Source organism: Monodon monoceros, unplaced genomic scaffold (genome assembly GCF_005190385.1).
Source record: "Monodon monoceros isolate NGI ecotype Baffin Bay Population unplaced genomic scaffold, NGI_Narwhal_1 Contig7193_ctg1, whole genome shotgun sequence".
NCBI lineage: Eukaryota > Metazoa > Chordata > Mammalia > Artiodactyla > Monodontidae > Monodon > Monodon monoceros.
The window spans coordinates 1-22,980 of record NW_021702809.1 but is presented as its reverse complement, the minus strand read 5'-3'; the positions used below and the strand labels follow the sequence as shown (position 1 = coordinate 22,980).

The window sequence follows — 22,980 nt, the reverse complement described above, 5'->3', positions numbered from 1 at the left end:
CCTTTTCAGAGGATTCTGATGCAGGTGGTCATAAACCATACTTAGAGAAAAACCTATTTAGGAGCTAAATCTAACTTTATATGCAAATTTGTGCTTCTGTTTTTAAGCTTTATGCATTTATCCCTCTGATTTTCATATACATTTTTATGGAATAACATAGCCATCAAGGCTGCCTTGGAGTTTTTATAATGGCACCCAACACTGTGTTTAATTTTCTTATTAATACCTGTTTTCAGGTGGAAGAAATCAGAAAACCACAGAGTTGGCAGGAAAGAATGTTGCACCTCCTTCTGAATGGCAGATGTTGGGATAGGGCAGAGAGGGTTTGATCAAATAGAAAAGTAGGGCAAGACTTCTATATTGGGAAGCAGTGGAAAGCAAAGTCTAATAATGCACAGCACTGAGGGCCAGCAAGGGTGTTTAGACCTCTTCTGGTAGACACTAGGTTATCAGTTGCTTTTTTGAGCAGGGGACTAACCTGATGCAAACAAGCCTTACTCTTGTGCTAGGGACACATGGTACGTGGTCCAGAAGAGAGGATTAAGGAAAGGCAGAAGGGAGCAGGGTGAGCACTTGGGGCCTTGAATTTGGCAGGACTGACTGAAGGGTTCATGCAGCAGGGTTCTCCCGTGCTGTTTTCCTGAAGGTCTATAGCCAATAAACTGCTCTCCAGCAGCTGCATGTTATGGTGTGACACCAAGGCTGCCCAGTCATCAGGCCAGAGAGCCTCTCTGGGTTTAGAAAGCCCTTGAATAACTGTTTCAACTACCACTACCTTCATAACGTTGTGAGGCAAGGGTCTCACGTTAGACAAGGGAAACAGAGTCAGGGAGTAATTGATCAAAATCCACACATCTAGAAACTGGCAGGGCTAGGCTTCAAATCTGGAGCTACCTACTGAGAATTTATAGGCTTTAAAAACAGTATAATTTGTCATAATGAAGTGATACATACTTGTAACAAATTGTACCAAAATGAATAAGTTAAATATGAAATCCTTCATGATTTCATCCTTGAGAGAACAGCTGAGAAAAATCCAGTGCATGTTGTTCAGATACCTTTCTTGCAAATGCCAACATACATTAAATACATATGTGGGAGTCATACGTTATATGCTATTTTACAACTTGCTTTTTTTTTTCACTTAATGCTGTAACGCGGACAACTTCCTGGTTCAGCACGTATAGATGTAAGTCTTTTCTAACGGCTTCATTTCCTGTAGAGATTCTTTATTTCAAATAACCTCCTTTTGATGGCTGTGTATTTTAATTTCCAAAATTGTAATATTTTTAAGCCATGCTACAGTGGGAGCAAGTGTGTGTGTGTGTGTGTGTGTGTGTGTGTGTGTGTGTGTATTAGTGTATTATTTGGGCAGGACAGTCTATGGGGGAAACAGAATTGCTTGGTCAACAGGAATGCGTATTATTTTTTTTAATTGCCAATTTCTCTTCCAGTCTTCATCAATATTAAGTATGACCAATCATGTAAATTTTATCAATCAAATAAGTGGAAATACCATTTCAAATCCATAGTTTCTTAATTACTAGTAAAATTAATATTTTTCACGTGCTGCTTAGCCATTTATATTTCTCTCATGACATGTTCATTCCATTTGCCGATTTCTATTCAACTTTGTATCTTTCTTACTGTTCTGCAAATATGCCCTATAGTTTAGACATAATCAATATTATATATGTTGCATATGATGCAAACTTTTTTCCTTTTGTTGTCATTTTACTTGTTGAAGGGATTGTTAAGGTACTAATTGAACATTTTAAAAATATTTAATTTTAAAATAATTTCAGAATTCCAGAAAATTGCAAAAATAGTACACAGAATTTCTGTATATCCTTTTTACCCATTTCCCCAAATATTAACAGTTAATATAATCACAGTAGTTATCAAAATCAGGATACTAACATTGTTACAATACTATATTGTCTCATGTACAGATCTTATTCACATTTCACCAGTGTCCTTCTTCTGGTCCAGGATCCCATACAGGATCACACATGGCATTTTTTGTCATGTCTCCTGAGTCCCTTTTGATCTGAAACATTCCTTCAGTCTTTCTGTCTTTCTTCATCTTGACACTTTTTAAGAACACCGGCCAGTTTTTTTTTTGTAGAAAATCCCTCAGTTTGGGTTTGTATGGTATTTCTTCATGAGTATATGACCAAGAGTGTGACTTAGTTTGGAAGTGGTCAAAAATATCTGCCTGAGGAAGAGAAGCTTAAACTTACACTGTAAAGATACAGAGGAAGTAGAAGTGTGAAATGAGGGTGAATAGAAGGTTGGTGGGTTGGCAGCTGGATCAGACCCAGCTTTGTGGGACCTATTAAAGATGCATGATATTGACAGTGATGGAAAGCTATTAAAGGGTTTTAAGTGAAGAAATGACAATATCTGAATAGCATACCTGTTGTATATAGAATTAAACAAAGGGGAGCATGATGGAAACAAGTAGACCAATTAGAAGGCTATTGGAGCGATGCAGACAGAGTAAAGGGTGACACAGATTGGGTACTGTAAGGAAAGATGGTGAGAAAATGCAGACTTGAGAGATATCTTGGAGGGTGACTCAGCAACTATAAGTGGTAGAATGGATGTGGAGTTGAGGGAGGGAGAAGATGCACGGCGACTGTTTCCAAGTTTTGCCAGGTTGTGTGTAATTGGGTGTTGATGCCATTCACTGAGATACAGGAGAAGTTTTCTCTGTTGAAGTCAGAAGCATCACCATCTCCACTTCCCTTAGATGACAACATTTGCAGTATCTTTGCCTACTTACGCTCCTATATCCCTGTCTGTCCACTTAACTTCCAGGTTCTATGTTTTTTTTCCCCTCAGAATTGCTCCCAATAGCTATTTATCCTTCTACATTCTTTTTACCACTCTCAGTCCAGTCCTGGGGTATCTCAAACACAGTTGCATACTTGCCTCCTCTCTGAATTGCCGATATCTCTTCTCTATGTAAGTCTATCCATCACTCCCAGACTTTTATTTTTCAGCTTCATTGAGGTATAATTAACAGAGACTACTTCAATTTAATAAATATGTACTTAGTTCCTAGTTTGGGCAGATCACCTTATTGAGCAGAGTTGAGAATTAAATAAGAAGCTAAGCAAAATTGAAGAGATTCAGGGTCTTTTTGCCTAATGATAAAAAGAATCTGTATCCTTGTCATACTACTTACATAAAAATAAATTCCACACAGATCAACGGTATTTATTCAAAAATAACTAACCATAAAATTACTAGGAGAAAAGATTGGTAGACATATTTTAAAAAATTTTTTATCATCAGTCAGTTTGAAGACCTTTTAAAGAATGATGAAAAATCCAGATATCATAAAAGAAAAAAATAGATCCATTTGACAGCCTAAAATTTTAAAATTTTGTACAAAAAATTAAACAACCTTCAACGAAAACTCCAACTAAACTAATAAATATAGAAAGAAGGATAGAAATAGAAAATTCACCATTTTCAAACACCACAGTAATAATCACTTCAGAAAAGAATAATCTTTGGATGCTGAAATGAATGGGCAAAAGTATACTTGCATATTGGCAAAGTAATTCCCTATAAGACACTTTGTAATTACAAAAGGATAAATAGTATCTTTACAGGGGAGAAACATGGCAGACATAACTTAGGTGATCAAAGTAAACATCGCTGATAACAGGGCAAATCAGTGTCTCCTGATGTACTGAGAAGGACACACCACCACTTCTGAGATATTTTTGCCAAAAAATGCATAACCACCTCTGTTGTATTTTGTATTTGTAGCACTTACTGCAGTTTTAATGATATATTTGTGCCGTTAGTTGTTTAGTATCTTAGTACCTCTGTGCTCAACCTCCTGCCTCTAGCAGAATGTAAATTTCATAAGATCAATATCCTCTGTGTCTTTGCTCACTAGTTCCTAGCAGGAAGTAGGAGCTTCATAAATAATGTTGAATAAATGAATGAATGAATGAATTTACTTGGAGCTGATACTTGTGGGAAAGATATACAGTAGTTATTAGCCTTGGAACTATTGAGTGAGAAATCACAGTCGGATACCCTGGTGAAAGTGGATGGAGTGAAGACACAGTGCTCAGATTAAGCCTTAAATTAAGCCTTGAAAGAAATGTGTCCCATGGAATAAAAGTATGTTAAAAGCCAGAAAATTAATAGGTTAGATGCAAGGTGAGGGAAGTGGGAGGAAAAAGGAAATGCCTCTACTTCATTTAGAGCAAAGCAGGAGTTCTAAAGTAGGTACTGTTCAGCTGATCAAGGCAGGTATTTAGGGGGTTATTTGTAACTGTCTTAGAGCAGTTTTATCTGATGCAGTGAGTCTCAAGTTTCAATGTGCATAAAGATCTCCTAGGCTGCTTGAAAAAAAATAGAGCTCTGTGGGGCACCTTGGCAGAAATTCTGACTTGATGGGGTATAGAAATCTGTTTCTTATTAACAACCACCCTCCTCCTCCACTGAGTAATTATGGTGCAGGTGGCCCAGGAACCACACTCAGAGGAAACTTTACATCAGAGTAGAGGGGTATAAGCTGCAGTGAAGGAAAATAAGGAAGTGGGTGGGGTGAACAAAGAGAAACAGTGGATGGCCACTTGCTAACGACTTTGGCAGTATAGGGAGGGGGCTCTTTAAACATTTAAAAGTAACCTGCCAGGGAAAGTTATGAAGGGACACAGCCTGTTTTGGTTTTGTCCACCTCGTTGAAGAGATTGTCTAGTTCAAAACCAAAAATGTGACTGCAGCTGTCTATTGAAATATGTTGAACAGTTAGAATATTTCCTTTGGTTGAGGAACACTGGAGAAGCAGTGTATGAGAGGTATTCTGGGACAGCTTTTGCTTTTGAAAGTAGTGCTGGGGCTTCCCTGGTGGCGCAGTGGTTGAGAGTTCGCCTGCCGATGCAGGGGACATGGGTTCGTGCCCCGGTCCGGGAAGATCCCACGTGCCGTGGAGCGGCTGGGCCCGTGAGCCATGGCCGCTGAGCCTGCGCGTCCGGAGCCTGTTGCTCCGCAACGGGAGAGGCCACAGCAGTGAGAGGCCCGCATACCGCAAAAAAAAAAAAAAGAAAGAAAGAAAGTAGTGCTGGACTAAATTCATGCCTTTCAAGCACTGCCCTTAGGAAATTTATGAAAATTAAATAAAATTGATTAATAATGCCCAAGGACTGACCTCATCTCTGGGCTTCAGGCATCTGGCAGGCAAGAAGATGATGTTATTTAAAAAATGTATTTCTGACTCATTATGCTTCATTGAATTATATAACTTGTGGATAGTATTTTCTTTTCTTTTTTAACATCTTTATTGGAGTATAATTGCTTTACAGTGGTGTGTTAGTTTCTGCTTTATAACAAAGTGAATCAGCTGTACGTATACATATATCCCCACATCCCCTCCCTCTTGAGTCTCCCTCCCACCCTCCCTATCCCACCCCTCTAGGTGGTCACAAAGCACCGAGCTGATCTCCCTGTGCTATGTGGCTGCTTCCCACTAGCTATTTTACATTTGGTAGTATATATATGTCCATGCCACTCTCTCACTTCGTCCCATCTTACCCTTACCCCTCCCCATGTTCTAAAGTCCATTCTCTACCTCTGCATCTTTATTCCTGTCCTACCCCTAGGTTCTTCAGAACCTTTTTTTTTTTTAGATTCCATATATATGTGTTAGCATACGGTATTTGTTTTTCTCTTTCTGACTTCACTCTGTATGACAGACTGTAGGTCCATCCACCTCACTACAAATAACTCAATTTCATTTCTCTTTATGGCTGAGTAATATTCCATTGTATATATGTACCACATCTTTATCTATCATCTGTCGATGGACACTTAGGTTGCTTCCATGTCCTGGCTATTGTAAATAGAGCTGCAATGAACACTGTGGTACATGACTCTTTTTGAATTATGGTTTTCTCAGGGTATATGCCCAGTAGTGGGATTGCTGGGTAATATGGTAGTTCTATTTTTAGTTTTTTAAGGAACCTTCATACTGTTCTCCACAGTGGCTGTATCAATTTACATTCCCACCAACAGTGCAAGAGTGTTACCTTGGATAGTATTTTCTTAAAGGCAAATTGCAATAAAAAGGGAAGTATGTTCAAGTGGATATTAGAGTTTAGTGGCTTATGGGTGGCTTATCTTTAGAATGCATAATTTCCAGGAAATTTTAGTATTTCAACAGCAAGATAACACAATTAAGCTCATATGAATCTATCTTGGCAAATTAACTGAATTTCTCCCCAACACTTCAAATTCATTTTCCAAATGTTTTATGAATTTTTAATTGTTTTATGAAGATATTAATTGAATCATCTCATTTAAAAAGTACAACAGAATCATAAATTAGTATATTTATGAGCATATGAAATGCCCTTTGAATACCAGAATTTATTTTATTTTTTAATTGAAGTATAGTTGATTTACAATATTGTGTTAGTTTCAGGTGTACAGCAAACTGATTCAGTTATACATATATATATATATTTTTTCCAATTCTTTTCCATTATAGGTTATTACAAGACATTGACTATAGTTCCCTGTGCTATACAGTAAATACATGTTGTTTAGCTATTTTATATATAGTAGCATATATCTGTTAATCCCATACTCCTAATTTATCCCTTTCCCCCCTTCCCCCTTCACCCCCTTCCCCCTTCAGTAACCATAACTTTGTTTTCTATGTCTGTGAGACTGTTTCTGTTTTTTTGTTTGTTTGTTTGTTTGTTTGTTTGCGGTACACGGGCCTCTCACCGCTGTGGCCTCTCCCGTTGCGTAGCACAGGTTCAGCGGCCATGGCTCACGGGCCCAACCGCTCCGTGGCATGTGGGATCTTCCCAGACCGGGGCACGAACCTGTGTCCCCTGCATCGGCAGGCGGACTCGCAACCACTGCGCCGCCAGGGAAGCCCTGTTTCTGTTTTATAAATAAGTTCATTTGTATTATTTTTTAGATTCCACATAAGTGATATATGTTATTTGTCTTTGGCTCACTTCACTCAGTATGATAATCTCTAGGTCCATCCATGTAGCTACAGAGACATTTATTTCATTCTTTTTCATGGCCAAGTAATTTGAGTACCACAATTTAGAAGTTACATTAAAAACCAGCACATATTTTGAATTAAACTGTGTCTTGGTCTAATAATTATGCATTTGAATTTCTTAACTACATATTCCAGGTGGTCAGTCCACAGACATCGCATCACTCTGCCTAAGAAACAAGTGGAGGGAATGGATGCCCTTTTATTTCTTTGGCGGGAAGACTATGAAACAGATGTAATGCTGAACTGAAGTCTCATTTCCGCAATAAATCCTATCACTCTTGTCCAAAGTCCAAGAATTTGACCTTCCCCTGATTTCACCATCAGCTATTAAATATTAATTGCGAGTATCGCTGTGTGACTACGAGTATGAACTCTGGGATATTACACACCTAATTTTGAGTCCTTGCTCCACCACTTACTTAAGTTGCTTGTCTAGTCTAGGGTCAAGTTTCCTCCCCTGTAAAATGGAGATAATGGTCATTATCATTTGCTGAGTGCTTCCTGACACCAAGCATCTCGCTGTTGGTTTCACAAGCATTTTCTCATTTCACCTTCTCAACAGGTCTTTCCTTAGTTACTGTTATCAACCCCACTTTGCAGTCTGGGTAGTTGTGATTCTGCAGTTATTGCTTGGAGTCAGGCTTTGAACCCATGTGGTCTGACCCTGGAGGCTGCATGTCTAATCTCTAGACTCAACTGCTTCCTATTTGATAAGGCGGTTGTGGGGGCTGAGAATGGAGGTCAATGCATTACTTCAGATAACCAGGGAAGGAAAGCTTTTGGTTAGTATATAATTAGTAACCCATTACTATAATATGATATTATATTATCATAATAATATAATTATTATTACAATAGCTCTTTTGCTGAATTAAAGGTGATATACATAGTCCTACCTCACCTGCCCAGAACTCAACTTGCTCTTACGTAGAAGACAGTAGAGGAAAGAAAAGGTAAGAAAAATGATTTTTGAGCAGCCAAATTAGAAATCAGGTAGCAGTCATTGTAACCAGCATATAGTTTATTCACAGGAGATCCTTTCAGACCCATGTCCAGTTAAACTTTAATTTTACAAATAAATTTAAATTATTTTATCAGTAATCACGATAGACTAAAAGGAGAGAAAGACTGAAGTCAGAGAAGTTTAGCAAAGAAGTTGTTTTTTAAGTGATTTTCTAGACGAAAGCAAATCAGAACTGGAGGGAAGCATTGCTGTTGGCAGGTACATTGAAATAAAACTGTGAATCATGAAGAAAGAGTTAAATAATATTTATATTTGAATCAAAGAAGAATGTAATATTATAGAAATATTTCCTTCGAAAATTGTTAAATCTCACAAAATTCTTCCCCTTCTTCTTCTTCTTAATATTAGTATTAGTATTCAGAATGACCACTTTCACCATTGGATTCACATAGGTAAACATTTCCTTATGTTGCCAGAGGAATCCTGTATCAATTAGGCAGCAGATTACAGAATCCTAAGAGTGCCTTAAACTATGGTACTTATGTCTTACACAATAACAGTTCAGAGGAGAATGGTTTCAAGGTAAGCTCAGCAGCTCAACAGTGTCTGCAAGGAGCCAGGCTCCCTCTACCCTCCACCTCTGCCATCCAGCTGGGTCTTAGGCTTGACCCGTCTGGGTTGCAAGACGGCTGCTGCATTTCGAGTCTTACATGAAGACACATGTCCAGCTGACGAAAAGGCACATATTCTCCAGACTATCTCTTTGTGTTAGAGATGAAAGTATCTCAGAGTCCTCCCAATAGATTTCTCCCTTCTGGTCCCGTTGTCCAAGATTTGGTCACTTGCCAACTAGTCAAGTCCTGAGTGCCAGGGAGTCTGGAAAAGTGAATATCTCTAGTGAGGCTGGGCCTTGCTGGCAGGAAGAAGCGGGGGTGGGGAGAGTGGGCGGCTGTTGGATAGACAACTGACAGCGACTGTCAAAGACTAATTGCAATGAAGCAAGTAGTTAAACATTAGTCATCTCTGCTATGTATAATAGAAGCCTATGTCATCTTACTTTTCTAACCATTTGATGTGAAAAGGGACTGATTTTCTTTGAGTTTTCTACTGCATGCCAGGAACTGTAATAGAATTTGTGTGTGTGTGTTTTAATGATCTTTATTTAATTTGGTCATGCTGCGTGGCATGCGGGATCTTAGTTCCCCAACTGGGGATGGAAGTGGACGCCCCCTGCAGTGGAAGCGTAGAGCCCTAACCACTGGACCGCCAGGAAATTCTCTTTTTTGTGTTTTTTTTTTTTTTAACTTCATGTAAGCTTCCACTGAGTTCTTCTGGAAGGGTGTTATTTCCCCCCATTTAATAGATGAAGATAAAGTACACAAAAGGGTTAAATAAGACACCATAGCACTCCCACCTCACAAGTGATAGAAGCTGGTTTCTCCTACACATATACAGCCCCAAACCCTGAGCTGCTGGGTTAAGGGTGCCCAACCATCTCATCCTGGTGTCAGAATAAAAATTGTACTGCACTATGAGAAATAATTCTTTTCTGGCCCAAAGTGCAACTTGATTGCCCTCAGGGTAGCCTAGACTTACCTCAAAGTAATTTAAAACATATATTGGGGGCTTCCCTGGTGGCACAGTGGTTGAGAGTCCGCCTGCCGATGCAGGGGACGCGGGTTCGTGCCCCGGTCCGGGAAGATCCCACATGCCGCGGAGCGGCTGGGCCCGTGAGCCATGGCCGCTGAGCCTGCGCGTCCAGAGCCTGTGCTCCACAACGGGAGAGGCCACGACAGTGAGAGGTCCACGTATCGCAAAAAAAAAAAAAACAACAAACACAAAACCTATATTGGGCATGGTGTTTTATTTAATAATCTTTCCTGTAGCAACTGCATTCTTGCTGATTGATCTAATCTTAACCACACTGCTGAGGTATGTTTAACTTGGGATATCCTTCTAGGAATAAGAGACAAATGCCTGATACCTAGCAGGTACTCACATGTAGTACTTACAAGTGTATAAAAAGGACAATAAAGGCTATTTCTAATATTCGGATCAAGTTTCGTATTTATCAATATTTTAGTACAAATAATGTTATCACCTGGGTCACAGCAGATGATAATTTCTGATTTACAAATATTGTATAAAAATAATCTCTTGAGTATAAAAAATAGTCTTTGGTTTTAACATCTGAATCCTTCCAAATGAAAAGGAAGGATGGGCTTAGGTCATTTTTTTTTTCCGGAAGCAGGTCCCAGTCTGTAAGCCTCCTGTGACTCAGGAGATACTCCTTTCTGCCTCTGTCATTTAAAGCGTGGGAGTGACCCTTTAACCTCCTTTTATCTAAATCAGATTAGGTCACTGCAGCCCACAGTCTAGGTTATGATCATTTGCTTTATCTCCAACTAAGTAAATTGCACCATGTTCTTCCAGGAAAACCTGAACTCTAACCCAGTGGGGAGAAGAAAGGCTGCTTTTGGCCCATTAGAAATGAGACTACAGCGTGTGGCATGAGGTGTTCTGGCCTCTCTCATCTGCCGCCCCTGCTTATCCAGTTCCCTACAGCACTCAGCCTGAAAGGAGTACCAGTGAGAAAACGACACGTTTGGGCGATGGTCTCACTGGCTGTCCTGTGTGCCCGGTCTCTCAGGAGACTCTTTCCTGCCTGGTTAGTCTTTTGTATTCTGGAAAATCTGGCTCTGTGTATGCAAGTAAGTCAGGATTCTGAGCTTAGCACCCCCGCCCCCCCAAAAAAAAGTATTTAAGAAAAAAAAAGAAAGAGAAGGAAAATTAAGGGAATTAATAATTTAGGCTAAAAAGGTCACAAAAGAAACACTGTGTTAACAGATTAGATATTGTTCTTGGCATTACTTGCTGCTGGTTTTAAAGGGCAGAATCATAGAGCTGCTTCCACATTTCCTTGGGGGCAGTTGAGACATAGAGACATCCAGGCTATGTATCAACTAAAAATTTATATTTTTATATTAGAAAAAGAGAATGGGTATTGCAGATTATATAGCAGTCTGCCACATTTGCTCTTGTGGGTCTTGGGTTCTGTGAGGTAAGGTATCTCTTATTGTGCCCTCAGTTTTCTAATTATTTTAGTGAGACTTTAGTAGTACAAATGGAAGGTGATACTTGACCATTATTTTTTCGTCTTTTAGATTCTCATGGCCCACTATATTTCTGGTTAGATTGAAGTAGCATGGCGAGGTTTTGTTTTGTTTGTTTGCGTAGTTGATCTAGAGCAGCAGGTTTTCAAATTTTTTGGTCATGAGACCACTTTACACTCTTAAAAATTACTAAGGGCACTAAAAAGCTTTGTTTCTGTGGGTTATATCTATTTATATTTACCATATTAAAAATTGTAGCAGGCATTTACAAGAAGATACAAGTGAGCATAGCCATTAACTTGTACCCTACGGAACTCTCCACTATACCGATGGATGGTAAAAAAAGCAAATAATGTTTTAGTGATATTACGAAAATAATACTGACCTTGCAGACCCCTTGGGGACGCTGTATCACACTTTGACATCTACTGGTCTTGAGAACATAACCTGTTTATGCTGACATTGGTAATTGTTTATATTGCAGGGGATAAGTGCTAGGACTGCAGATTGAAAAATAAAGGAATTAAGGCAGGACCACTGCCACTGAGTAGTTAATGGTCCAAAAAGAAGCAGTTGACTGACCAATGTATAAACTTCTTTCTTATTAGATTTGAGGGGAGTTCGTTTCTGTTTCTGAATTATAGATAAATTTGTGTGTGGGAGTTAATAGAGTTAAAGAGAGATTTAACTATTGGTTTTCATCTATAGGAATTTAATAAATTCTGGTGTTCAAGATATATTGAATTAAGCATTTTATACGTCTAGAAGCTCATTGTGGAAAAGTTTGATTTTTCTGTATACTTACCATTGTTTTTGGCCGCCCAGCCCTGAATCTACCTTTTCTCACCTGGCACATCCCACTTTGCCTCCTAAGGAAGTGTGAAGTGCTAGATATTTGCGTTTTTAACCACCTTTGCAGCCTGGCTGCAGGCGTGTGACCTAGGTTCTGCCAGTCAGGCACCTCCATCTCATATTTTGAAATAGAAACTAGTGACATGAAAAAATATGTGGCACCTCCACAGGTGGTTTCCCAGACAGCATCTGGTGTCGGTGATGGAAGCCGCTGGCTCCCCCGCCCATCAGTGACAGGCAGCAGACCAGTGCTGCTGTGTGATTTGGGGTCAGGTTGCTGGGTATGTAGCCTCCAGGCCCAATTTCTCTGGCCTTCTTGGTAATTTGTGACCTTTCCATTATCATTCTGTGGATTCAAGAGTCGGTGCCTTTGCTTGCAACTAAGAATCCTGCTTGATACATTCTCAGATGCAGTGTCTTTCAAAGCGTTGTTTGGAAGTCTCATGTATCAAAATCACCTGCACCACATCCTAACAATGCTATTGGTGGGCTTAAAACTAGGGGATCCAGAATCCTTTTGAGTTCCAGGAATCTGCATTTTAAACAAGTCTCCGGGTTATATGATTTTAGAAGTGCTGTGCTAATGTTTCCAACTTTTTAAATTATTTGTGCTCTGTTTAAGGATCTGAGTAACCCCTAAAAGAATTCATTCTTGGCTTTTAGGAGACCCTAATCAATGAGTAACTAGTATTTCCTTGTCCCATTCTCTCCCCACCCAGCCTCAAATTCTCCATAAGCCTCTTTGTTCTGTCTCCTTAACTCTTTTAACGTCTTTTTTTTTTTTTTCCGTTTTATTCTCACCAAAGAAGTGGTAATTCCCCCAAAGGGATTGCTTACATTCAGTGGTCCCAGGATTAATTTGGATTTTAAAAGTACACTGTGACTAGGGCTCTCTGTAGGTCCTTCTTTCTTGTGCATTTCTGCAACCTGCAGGCCGACAGCTTGATGTGTACTCCAGGGATCACTGGAGAGGATGAAGGGGAAAGATCAGAACACACTAAGTGACTTTCCTTGGAAGGATTTTCCAGCCATGGATTCAGGTCAGAAAATAGCACGGAAGGATTGAATAATCTACTTCTGGAGTTTTCGAGAATCACGGAATGTTGTAACTTGAAAGAGTGTAGCTTAACCCCCTCATTTCATGAATGAGGAACTGAGGAGAAAATATGTGTTCAGCGTCGCATAAGTGATTAGTGGAATATAAAAGCCGACATAAATTTAGAAGTGGGAAGTGATCATGCAGAGCTCGACCTTAAACTAGCATACAAAGGAAGGAGACTAACATTTATCGAGTGATTATTTGAACTTGGGTACATTCACTTAACATCCCTGAGCCTCAGTTTCCTCAACTGCAAAATCAAGATTCTAGTAATAGCGGACATTGATATGATATTGACTATGTGCTGGGAACTGTTCTAAGCACTTTATATGCTAAGTCATTTAATCCTTACCACAACGACATGACATAGGTACTCTTATTTTCCCCCTTTATTCAGGTGCACAGAAAGGCTAGATATTTACCTGCAGTCACCCAGCTAGAGTATTCATTTTCTATTGCTGCACTGCAAATCACCCCAAGCTTCATGTGTTAAGACAACATACATTTGTTATCTCACAGTTTTGTGGGTCAAAAGTCTAGGCATAGCACAACTAGGTCCGCTGCTCAGGGTCTCACAAGGCAGCAATGGAGGCGTCGACCAGGGTAAGGATCTGATCTGAGGCTTGGAGTCCTCTTCCAAGAGCACGTCATTCTTGGCAGAATTCATCTCCCTACTGCTGTGGAACTCAGGATGGCTGAGTCTTCCAGGTCAGCAGGAGAGGTCTCCCACTCAGGATAATCTCCCTTCTGATTAATTGAACCTCAAATGATTAGGGCCCTTAATATATCTGCAGAATCTCTTCGTCTTTGCCATATGACAGAATATAATAAACATGGGAGTAATCTCCCATCACCTTTGCTATGTTCTGCTGAGATGAGAAGCCAGTTATAGGTCTTGGCCACACTCAAGGGAAGGGGATTACATAAACCTGTGGATCCCAAGGGGTGGGAATCACAGCACTCTCTTAGAATTCTACCTACCACAGCCAGTAAGACTTAGTTTAAGCTCAGATGGGCTCCAGGTCTGAGTCCATGCTTTCAATCACAATGACCTTCTTTCTCCTTTCGAAGCAAGTAAATCCACTTTATAACCTTGCATAGGATTCTAAGTAAGATAACACCCAGCAGATTCATACTGGGTACTAGGCAATAACTAATTCTCTTCACACTTCCTGTTTTAAAAGTCTGCTTCAAGAAACCTTATAACCACCTGCAGTTTTGTATTTTCAGGAAGAGATTTCCAGTAGTCTCAGATAATATAAGTTATTTCAATTTGTTCATATTTTTTCTGAGGCAGAAATAAGCCTGGCATTTGGGATTTGAGACTTGAGTTCTCAAGAAATAACCTTAGCTCTGCTTTTTGTCTTTGAAACAGATGAAGTGATTGAGAAGAAACAATAAACACCATCATTTTGTAGACAGGACAACATGGATCAGCCGTTAACGGTGAATTCCCTGGTAGGTGGCACCAACCAATATTTTACATGTGGTCCGAAAACCCAAAAAGAAGAACAGAAACACACTGAATGTGAAATGAGTCACAATTCAAGAAGTTGAGCATTTGCCGTTTTCATCCATCTGCGTGGTCCTCTCCTTTGAGGAAGTGATTAATAAACCCATCTTTGCTAGAATTAAAAATAATGCGCTTTTTTCCATGAAAGTGTGAAATGTTAATTTATCTGGTTCGATTCCAGGAGTGTAGTCCTTTAGCACAACACCGGGGAGAAGAATTTCACAGATGACATTGTAGCAGGTACTTCAACTTCTTTGTGCCTCAGCTTCTTCCCAGATAAAAATTAGAGGCTTACCTTGTGTGGCAATGACCAAGGAAATAATTTTCTATTTAACACCTAGATGCTGCTTTGGGATCTTTGGGTAAATGTGTGAATACTTGAAACTCTCATCCTTTTCATCTTTTGCCCTTACAGCCAACATAGTACACACCTTCTTGAGCTACATCTTAGAAGAAATAACGTGCTGGAGAGGAAATAACAGGGGCCTTGGGATCCCATGAGCTTATTGTGTGTACCAGATCAGTCTCTGAATGTGAATATAGGAACGTTGTATAATCTCCATGGCCCTGTTTTTGTACTTTGTGCCTTACAACTTTTGGAAACGTAGTTTTAATGTTGCCAGCTTGTCCTTGGGACTTGCTAAAGGAAAGCTGTCATTACCCTCCCCTTCCTCCTGATGACCCTCCCAAACCCACTCACTACCCCTGTAGCCCTGGGAGCAGCGGTATACTGAATACCCTACACACACAAAGCTTAGCACCAGAACATAAAGAAATAGAGCCTGGCTCTTGCTCTGAAATAGGTTAGTTTTCTCTCTTTGAGGAAAAAGTCCTTCACAGATGCTCAGTTGCTTTTGAGAGTATGTTTGAGGAGCAGAAAATTGTAGGAACTTTTCACTTTCTGACCCCATATTGTCAAGGCACTGTGGGATAATAAAGGCTGACCCATTTCCATCTCTGCAGAGGAAGGAGTCATCCTTATGGAGTGCCTGTGTGTTTCTAGAACATTATGTAGGAATAACTAAAATTTTAGTGGACATGTCAGTGTAAAAATGAACACAAAGGCTTTTTCCTCTGGAAAATTTATTTACATCTAAGAAGTTCATATGCAAATGAAACACTACAGATTGATGAAAAGTTTAGGCTATTTCCCAGTTTATCTCTGAAATCAATTTTAAACTTAGGAAGGGCAGCACCATTCCCGTAAAGGGAAAATAAATCTTATTTTTTTTCCTTCAGATAAAAAGATTATCTAATTATAGTCATGTTGCTCCCTGTCTCTCTTCCTCCTTTATTTGATACATTTATTGGTTATCATCTGTGTTGCAGGGAATATACTACATTCCAGAGGACAGAGATGAGTGTAAAATGATTCCTTTCCCTCATGGAGTTCATAAGGAGTCAAAAATACCTGTATACAGGGCTTCCCTGGTGGCGCAGTGGTTGAGAGTCCGCCTGCTGATGCAGGGGACACGGGTTCGTGCCCTGGTCCGGGAAGCTCCCACATGCTGTGGAGCGGCTGGGCCCGTGAGCCATGGCCGCTGAGCCTGTGCATCCGGAGCCTGTGCTCCGCAACAGGAGAGGCCACAACAGTGAGAGGCCTGCGTAACGAAAAAAACAAACAAACAAACAAAAAAAACTTGTATACAAATTATTATAATTCAGGGTAGACTGTATAGTAATAAAAAACGGGCGAGTTACTTTTGTGCACACAGGAGGCTAGAAGTCTGCTTTAGAAAATGTCCTAATTTCCATAGATTTTTTTTCCCAGTAACTTTATTATGTCATTGAAACATTTACCTTTGGTCAAATAACAATATTTTTGGAACACAGTCAGGATTATTTGTTTACGTGGGGTTATGGCTGATTTCACACCAGCGGAGCTGAGTAGCTGCCATGGAGACTATATGCCCCACTGAGGCTAAGAAACTTGCTATATGGCCTTTAACAGAAAACATTTGGCTTTTTCACCTTTCAGAAACACTGACTTTTTATTGAAGAATTGAATAATTATCCTGAATGTATATGTTCCATGTTTTTTCAGATGTGTATAGATGTTGTTTTTATTAATAAAATACAAATATATTAATATCACAGACTTTTTTTTTAGTAATAATTATTACTTTCTCAGTCAGGGAATAATTAATGGTGTAGTTACTATTATGTCAAGCTCTGAGAGTGTCTTTATGTTAAAAAAGGGGTGGGGGGAATGGCCATATGCTTGAAAAGGTTTTTCCTGGAATTATTGGTGGGGTTTTATTCACTTGGTAAAGATACAGGGAGGCCCTGAAAGCTACTTATAAAACCAGATGTGTTTTGGAATAGAATTGAATCCTGATAGAAACTTCGAATCCAAGCCATCTCTTGGAGGCCCTTCAAGTATAATGACATGATCCCTACCCTGGTAGGAATCCATCTCTTGGTTTGCTTCTGTGAGGATATAAGGGTCAATGATATTTTACCTAAAATGACCTAAAACATTTGCCTACCCAGGAAGTGCCACATAATTGTAGCTGAAACCTATAAGAGGTCTTAGTCTAAAAGAGTGTATGTTTACCCTGGAGACGTGTATCTTTTTGGTGTGTAGACCACACGTTTAAGCAAAAAGAATTATTTTTATCGTATCATTAACTTTTATGAAAAACTTTCCTTAGGTATTGATGTCAGGTATTTAGTACAGAAAATACATGTATAATTTCAGTCATGTTCATTTCTTCTTATAACCAGAGATTCAAATTCGACTTTGCAGAAAAAGTTAGCTGCCATGCCGGACCACAGGGATGTTTCCCTCAGCCCGGAAGAGCGAGTCCGCGCCCTAAGCAAGCTGGGTTGTAATATCACCATCAATGAAGATATCACTCCGCGCCGCTACTTTAGATCCGGAGTAGAAATGGAGAGAATGGCGTCCGTGTATTTGGAAGAAGGAAACTTGGAAAATGCCTTTGTTCTTTATAATAAATTTATAACGTAAGTGTTTTATTTTGGAGGTCTTCAAAATGAGAAAATTGGGAAAATATTTACATGGTATTTTGGTGAGACAGCTTAGATGCCGGCATGTTTTCATATTCAGACTGAATTTACAATCTCCCAAAGCATGAGATGTCCAGGTTTTTAAGTTACCAAGTAATGTACTCAAAGGCGGCCTTACACCATCTCTGGGGCTTAGGGATGAATGATCAGGGATGGGGCGAAGCTCAGGGATGTCAGACACCTTTCAACAGGCCAGCGCAGTAACCAGCATGCCCCCTCCCTCTCTTCACAAATAAAATTTCTTGTTTTGTGTCATTCTTCCTTCACAGGAATGCAAGCTTTATGAAAGCAGACATCATATTGTAGCTCCATCTACAATACCTGGAATGTGCCATTAACATTTTAAATATTTAATTTGATGGGTTGCGACTAGGGGATAAATTGACGATCCTAGGAAGGAACTGATTCTGGGACAGAGTGTAGTAGTTGGTTTCACATTGTAGTTAGTATTTTTTTAAGGCAATTATTTAGCTGTGTAAGAATTGTATGTATAAAAGAGCTTGCAAAATATTGAGTGAAAGTGGCTCCATCAAAACAGACATGTAAAAATATCACACATCACTGGGCTTCCCTGGTGGCGCAGTGGTTGAGAGTCCGCCTGCCGATGCAGGGGACGCGGGTTCGTGCCCCGGTCCGGGAAGATCCCACATGCCGCGGAGTGGCTGGGCCCGTGAGCCATGGCCGCTGAGCCTGCGCGTCCGGAGTCTGTGCTCCGCAACGGGAGAGGCCGCAACAGTGAGAGGCCCGCGTACCACAAAAAAAAAAAAAAAAAAATCACACTTCACATTAGATATTTGTTAGTAAGATATCCTAGTTTGAACTAAAAGAAATGGGATTTGGGTTTTCTATACCAATTTGCCAGCTTACTGATTGGGAGGATCTCCTGTTACCAAAAATTATTTCATCTGAGCTGAACCCCTTATTTTTGTTTTAACTGGAAATCACACATTGATTAATTGTATTAGTTTAGTTGGGGACTTAACCTGAGAACATTCGAGAAGCTGAAAAGATCAACTGTTTTAAATACTGCATCCATGATTCTACCATGGGCGAAATTAAAGGCAGTTAATATGGTGTGCAAAGTGGGCTCTGCACTTTATTCAAGTTAATTAACTTCTTGGAAATTTAGAGAATGGTTGGCACCATTCATCCTACCTGGGAAAAATCAAGTTTCTATAAAGTTAAGCAATAAACATGAAATTGGACGTTATAAACTGTCATTGATAGCACACATTTTCCATTTTAGTTTCTGAACTATAAGTTACTAAATGATAATATTTTTTTCACCTTCTTCTGGGTTTTGCACACACACACGTAAGTGTGGTAAAGGGCCACTACACTCTCTGAGTCAGAATATTTGAATTCTCTCCTGTCATTAACGATATGACCATAGGTAATTCAGTTATCCTCTGTGAGTTCAGTTCCTCATCTACATAAATGAAAGACTTATGGGTGAAAATCTGTGAGGTCTCTTCAACTCTAAATGTCTATGACTTTACGCTACTTACAAAAGCCTTAGGCAACTGACACACCTTATGTAATTTCTTTAGGCTTTAATTTTCTTATTTGAGAGATAAGAGTTATAATACCTTTCCTCTGTATTCTATAGATGAGATGATGAGTGTATGTGTGATTTGTAAACAACAGAACATCAGTAGTTATAGCATATTAGTTGATCAAAAATAGTATTTGCTCTAAGAGCTTTTCATTCATTTAACAAATATTTATTGAACATTCATTATGAGAGGGACACCATTCTACAGGCTAAGAATACATCAATAAGGAAAAAACAAAAACAGAATTTCCTGCCCTTGTGGAAGCAATACCTTCACTTTACCTGGAAGCAATGTATCTGGTTTGCTGTACTAATTTCCCTTCATTTTTATTGTCCCTTGTTCCTCAAAAGGTGATGAAAAATAATTAACTCTTAATTAGCACCTCGTAATCCATTAAGGATTCCGGCTGACATTTCTCTCATTTATGAATTTTCATTTAAGAGTTTTTAATATAGACACCATGGCACTACTGATTCATCAGTGGCCCTTTGAGTCTTTCAATGGTGAGAAGGGGTTACATGCATCTTTCCAGACTCTTAAATTTTCACGTGATCCTCAGTGTTGCCAGCACTACACATAAGTAAAATGATGCTCAAGTGGGATACAGTGCCGAAGACCCGAGAAAAACCAAAGTGATGTGGTCTCTTCAGGGAGCATCCCAACTTTAACTCTCTTAACCTCAGTGCTTACAGTTAACTACCCTGTAATGCCAAAATCATACTTGGGCCAACCTTTGATGGAAAGGCAAATGGAAAGAATATAGGTTAAATAATGTTATTAACCATGTCCTTTTTGAAAAGGAGGCTCATTCTCAAATTAGAAGCCATCATTGAGCTTTTTCTGTCATTTAATGCTAAGGACGTGTTTTCTTTTTCTGCAGTTTGTTTGTAGAAAAGCTTCCTAACCATCGAGATTACCAGCAATGTGCAGTACCCGAAAAGCAGGATATTATGAAGGTATTGTGGGATAGACTCTCCCCCGGGGGTTCAAATATTCCACAAGTATCCATTATTGATTCATCCCCTTCCTCTCCTCCTCTGTCTCATCCTCTCAAGAGTTTAAGCGCGAAAGATTCATTCCATTAGCTATGATGTTTCGATCTCTTCCTAGACCTTTAATCATCGTTACTGTGGGATGTCTACTTGAAACGAGAAAAAAAAAAAAAAAAAAGAAAAAGATTAAGAATATACTTAATCATATTAAGACGTGAAGAAGGAATTATTTTATGATTCCTCCCGGAGATTGAGAGAATGGTTGTCTATTTCCCCATACTTATTTGAGACAGTCATTTTGGCTGGTTTTGATTATTCCATACAATTCTGAACCCAAAACCTATTTGAATATCAGTGTTGATTATTAAGGCAGCCACAAAGTTCTAGTCATTTTCTTCTTATAGTACTAGCCTATGAGACAACAAAGTGTTTAGTGAGTGGCCTGAAATATTCCAAAGGAAAAAGAAGGTTGTTGAAATGTATTTATTTACCATCAACATTTGCTGCATATATAGTTCCAAATATCTTTGGCTAAGAATATATCCTTTTAGATAACATTTTTAAATGTTTTCCATTTGTCTTAAGTAGTTTGGATTGATTTTATATGATGGAAGGTAAAACAATGTATACAAAGTCAATCACAGTATGTAATTTTTAATTACTCTCAAAAAATATTTTACCACATAACAGAATAAAAGCTTTCTTACCAGCTATGTCAGGCCTGGGGGTGCCTGTAAGCAGAACACAAATTTTTGTCAAATGGTCATCTACATTTTAAAATTTCTGTACACTATCTGAAGGATCATTCATTATCAGGCCTTTGAGTAGCATTTCCCCTCAATTCTCTTGTTCACGTAAACTCAGAAAATTCTGTATGGAAACCAAGGTCTTAGGCTGCCAAGGTGACTCTCTTACTCTAATTTAGGGTTATTCTTATTTTTACTTGTAGGGAAAGTATTCTCCAAAAGCATATACATTTTCTGTTTGTGCTTGAATAAATGGATGGATGGATGGATGACAAAAGATTGGCTAGAGTTAGGAGTTTTAGTCCTAATGAGGCCATTAGCTAGTTGAATGACATTGGACAAGCCTTTCAATCCCTCTAGGCCTTTGTTTCCTCATCTCTACAGAGGCGGGGCTGGTGGGTGCTTGGACTGTATCAGATTTTCCTGCATTATGATCACTGGGAAATTGTTTGAGATCCAGATCCCAATCCCTTCTCTAAACATGTTGTCTCAGTAGGTCTTGGGTTAGGCCTGGGAAACTATATTTTTATAAAAAGTGCCTGAGTTCCTTTTTTACAGTCTGTTAAGCCTAGGGATCCCTACTTACGGTGTTCTCTGAGGTCCCTTCTAACTATGATGCCATAAAATTTACCTACCATGGAATGTGCAGTTACAAACCCACTACCTAAAAATGAGGTACCTACTGAACAAGATGCTTATCTAACCAGTGAAGTCGATAAAGGTCTTACAAAGGGGATAATTTTTTCTCTTCTCTACTGAAAAGTTATATTTTGGAGCCCTAGAAAAGATTGATTTTTCCACGATCATCTTTGGTTACTTGTGTCTTGATTTCTAATGCACATACCAGCTGTTTTTCTTTCTCAGCTGATGATCTGAAAGCTGACTATACTGAAAATCCCACTAATCAATATGTATATATATATTTTTTAAAAGAAACTGAAGGAGATTGCATTCCCAAGGACAGATGAATTGAAAAAGGACCTTTTAAAGAAATATAACGTAGAATACCAAGAATATTTGCAAAGTGAAGTAAGTTCAATTGGTACATTTATTGCATGACTGTTTTCTGTGCAAATATTTTTTGAATTTCATTTTAATGAGTTTTTCAAATGTCGTATGCATTCAAATTAAAAATACAGTGACGTAAAACCCATAAAAAATTCATGTTGATATCCTGGTTAAGCACTTGCACCAAGGATGTGGTATTTTTATTTCCTGTCAACATCTAATAAAGTGAAGCATTAGAAAATAGACTTCTTACAGTGATTTAAGCGGAGCTTTTAGACCAACTCTTGCCAATGTAATCTTGAGCCAGATGGCTGCGTTTTAGCAATGAAAGGAGACAGTAAGAGCGGTAGGGAGAACAGTATATAGTTTCTGATGTGCCTAATTACGTATGCCTTGGAAATGTGAATTTGATTCTTAAATATTGTAATCAGTATAACATCCAGATGGAATAATGGCTATATGAGTGAAATGTAATCATATCACCAAGGGGTGGTGGCTCCTGGATTCTTATTAAATAGAGAGTGAAAATGAAAATGATGTCTGAGACTGAAGGGCATTGAAAGAAGAAGCTGACCAGTCAGTCTATAAGATACTCCAGTTCAACACTTGAACTCTTAATGTTTACAGCATAATGATAAAGGTTGTTTTGCTTTTTTGTTTGGCTATGTGTTTATGTGCTTTGGAAGTTGTCACTTTTACTGACTCTCAGTTCAGTCCAATCTTGTTACCTCGGAGTGTGGTCACAGGCCTTCTCTGCTTCCTTTGGTATAGCTAGAAGGCAGGTTTGAGTGAGCTGTTTGCGCTGAGTGACAGAAGGAATGTTGAGATGAGAAGATTTCCTCCGTGGTTACTGATGATTTGATTTGAACTATAAAAGCTAAAAGTGATTTTGGCGGCTTGGACAGAACAGCAGGAAGGGATTTAATTTAACAGCCCAGTTAATCTCCCTTCCCTGCTCAGCAATGTGCATGCTGGTCCTCTCAGGAGCGCTCTGGGAGGAGCGGCCTCAGCAGTTGTCACCTGGTCTGCCTTTGGTGACACCAGTTACTTCCT

At 39.2% G+C, this 22,980-nt stretch overlaps 1 protein-coding gene across 2 annotated transcripts; it reads left to right on the top strand.

Moving 5' to 3' along the window:
- The first annotated feature begins 6,945 nt into the window (after nt 1-6,945).
- LOC114891179 (AMSH-like protease) lies at nt 6,946-22,916 on the top strand. Of its 2 annotated transcripts, none has more exons than XM_029215331.1 (4): nt 6,946-14,540; nt 17,345-17,562; nt 20,062-20,137; nt 21,853-22,916. In XM_029215331.1, the coding sequence occupies exons 1-4, from the start codon at nt 14,511-14,513 to the stop codon at nt 21,976-21,978; spliced, it is 450 nt and encodes a 149-aa protein (XP_029071164.1). In that variant the 5' UTR covers nt 6,946-14,510; the 3' UTR covers nt 21,979-22,916. The 2 variants fall into 2 exon arrangements, with proteins under 2 accessions (XP_029071164.1, XP_029071159.1); XM_029215326.1 differs by lacking the exon at nt 21,853-22,916 and having other exon boundaries at nt 8,354-13,023; nt 14,458-14,540; nt 20,062-20,386.
- The last annotated feature ends 64 nt before the right edge of the window (nt 22,917-22,980 follow it).

Coding starts and splice junctions, on each gene's coding strand:
- LOC114891179 (XM_029215326.1), top strand. CDS start 14,511: ATGGATCAGCCGTTAACGGTGAATTCCCTG. Junction 14,541..17,344: donor CGTTAACGGTGAATTCCCTG/GTAGGTGGCACC, acceptor TCGACTTTGCAG/AAAAAGTTAGCTGCCATGCC. Junction 17,563..20,061: donor CTTTATAATAAATTTATAAC/GTAAGTGTTTTA, acceptor CTTTTTCTGCAG/TTTGTTTGTAGAAAAGCTTC.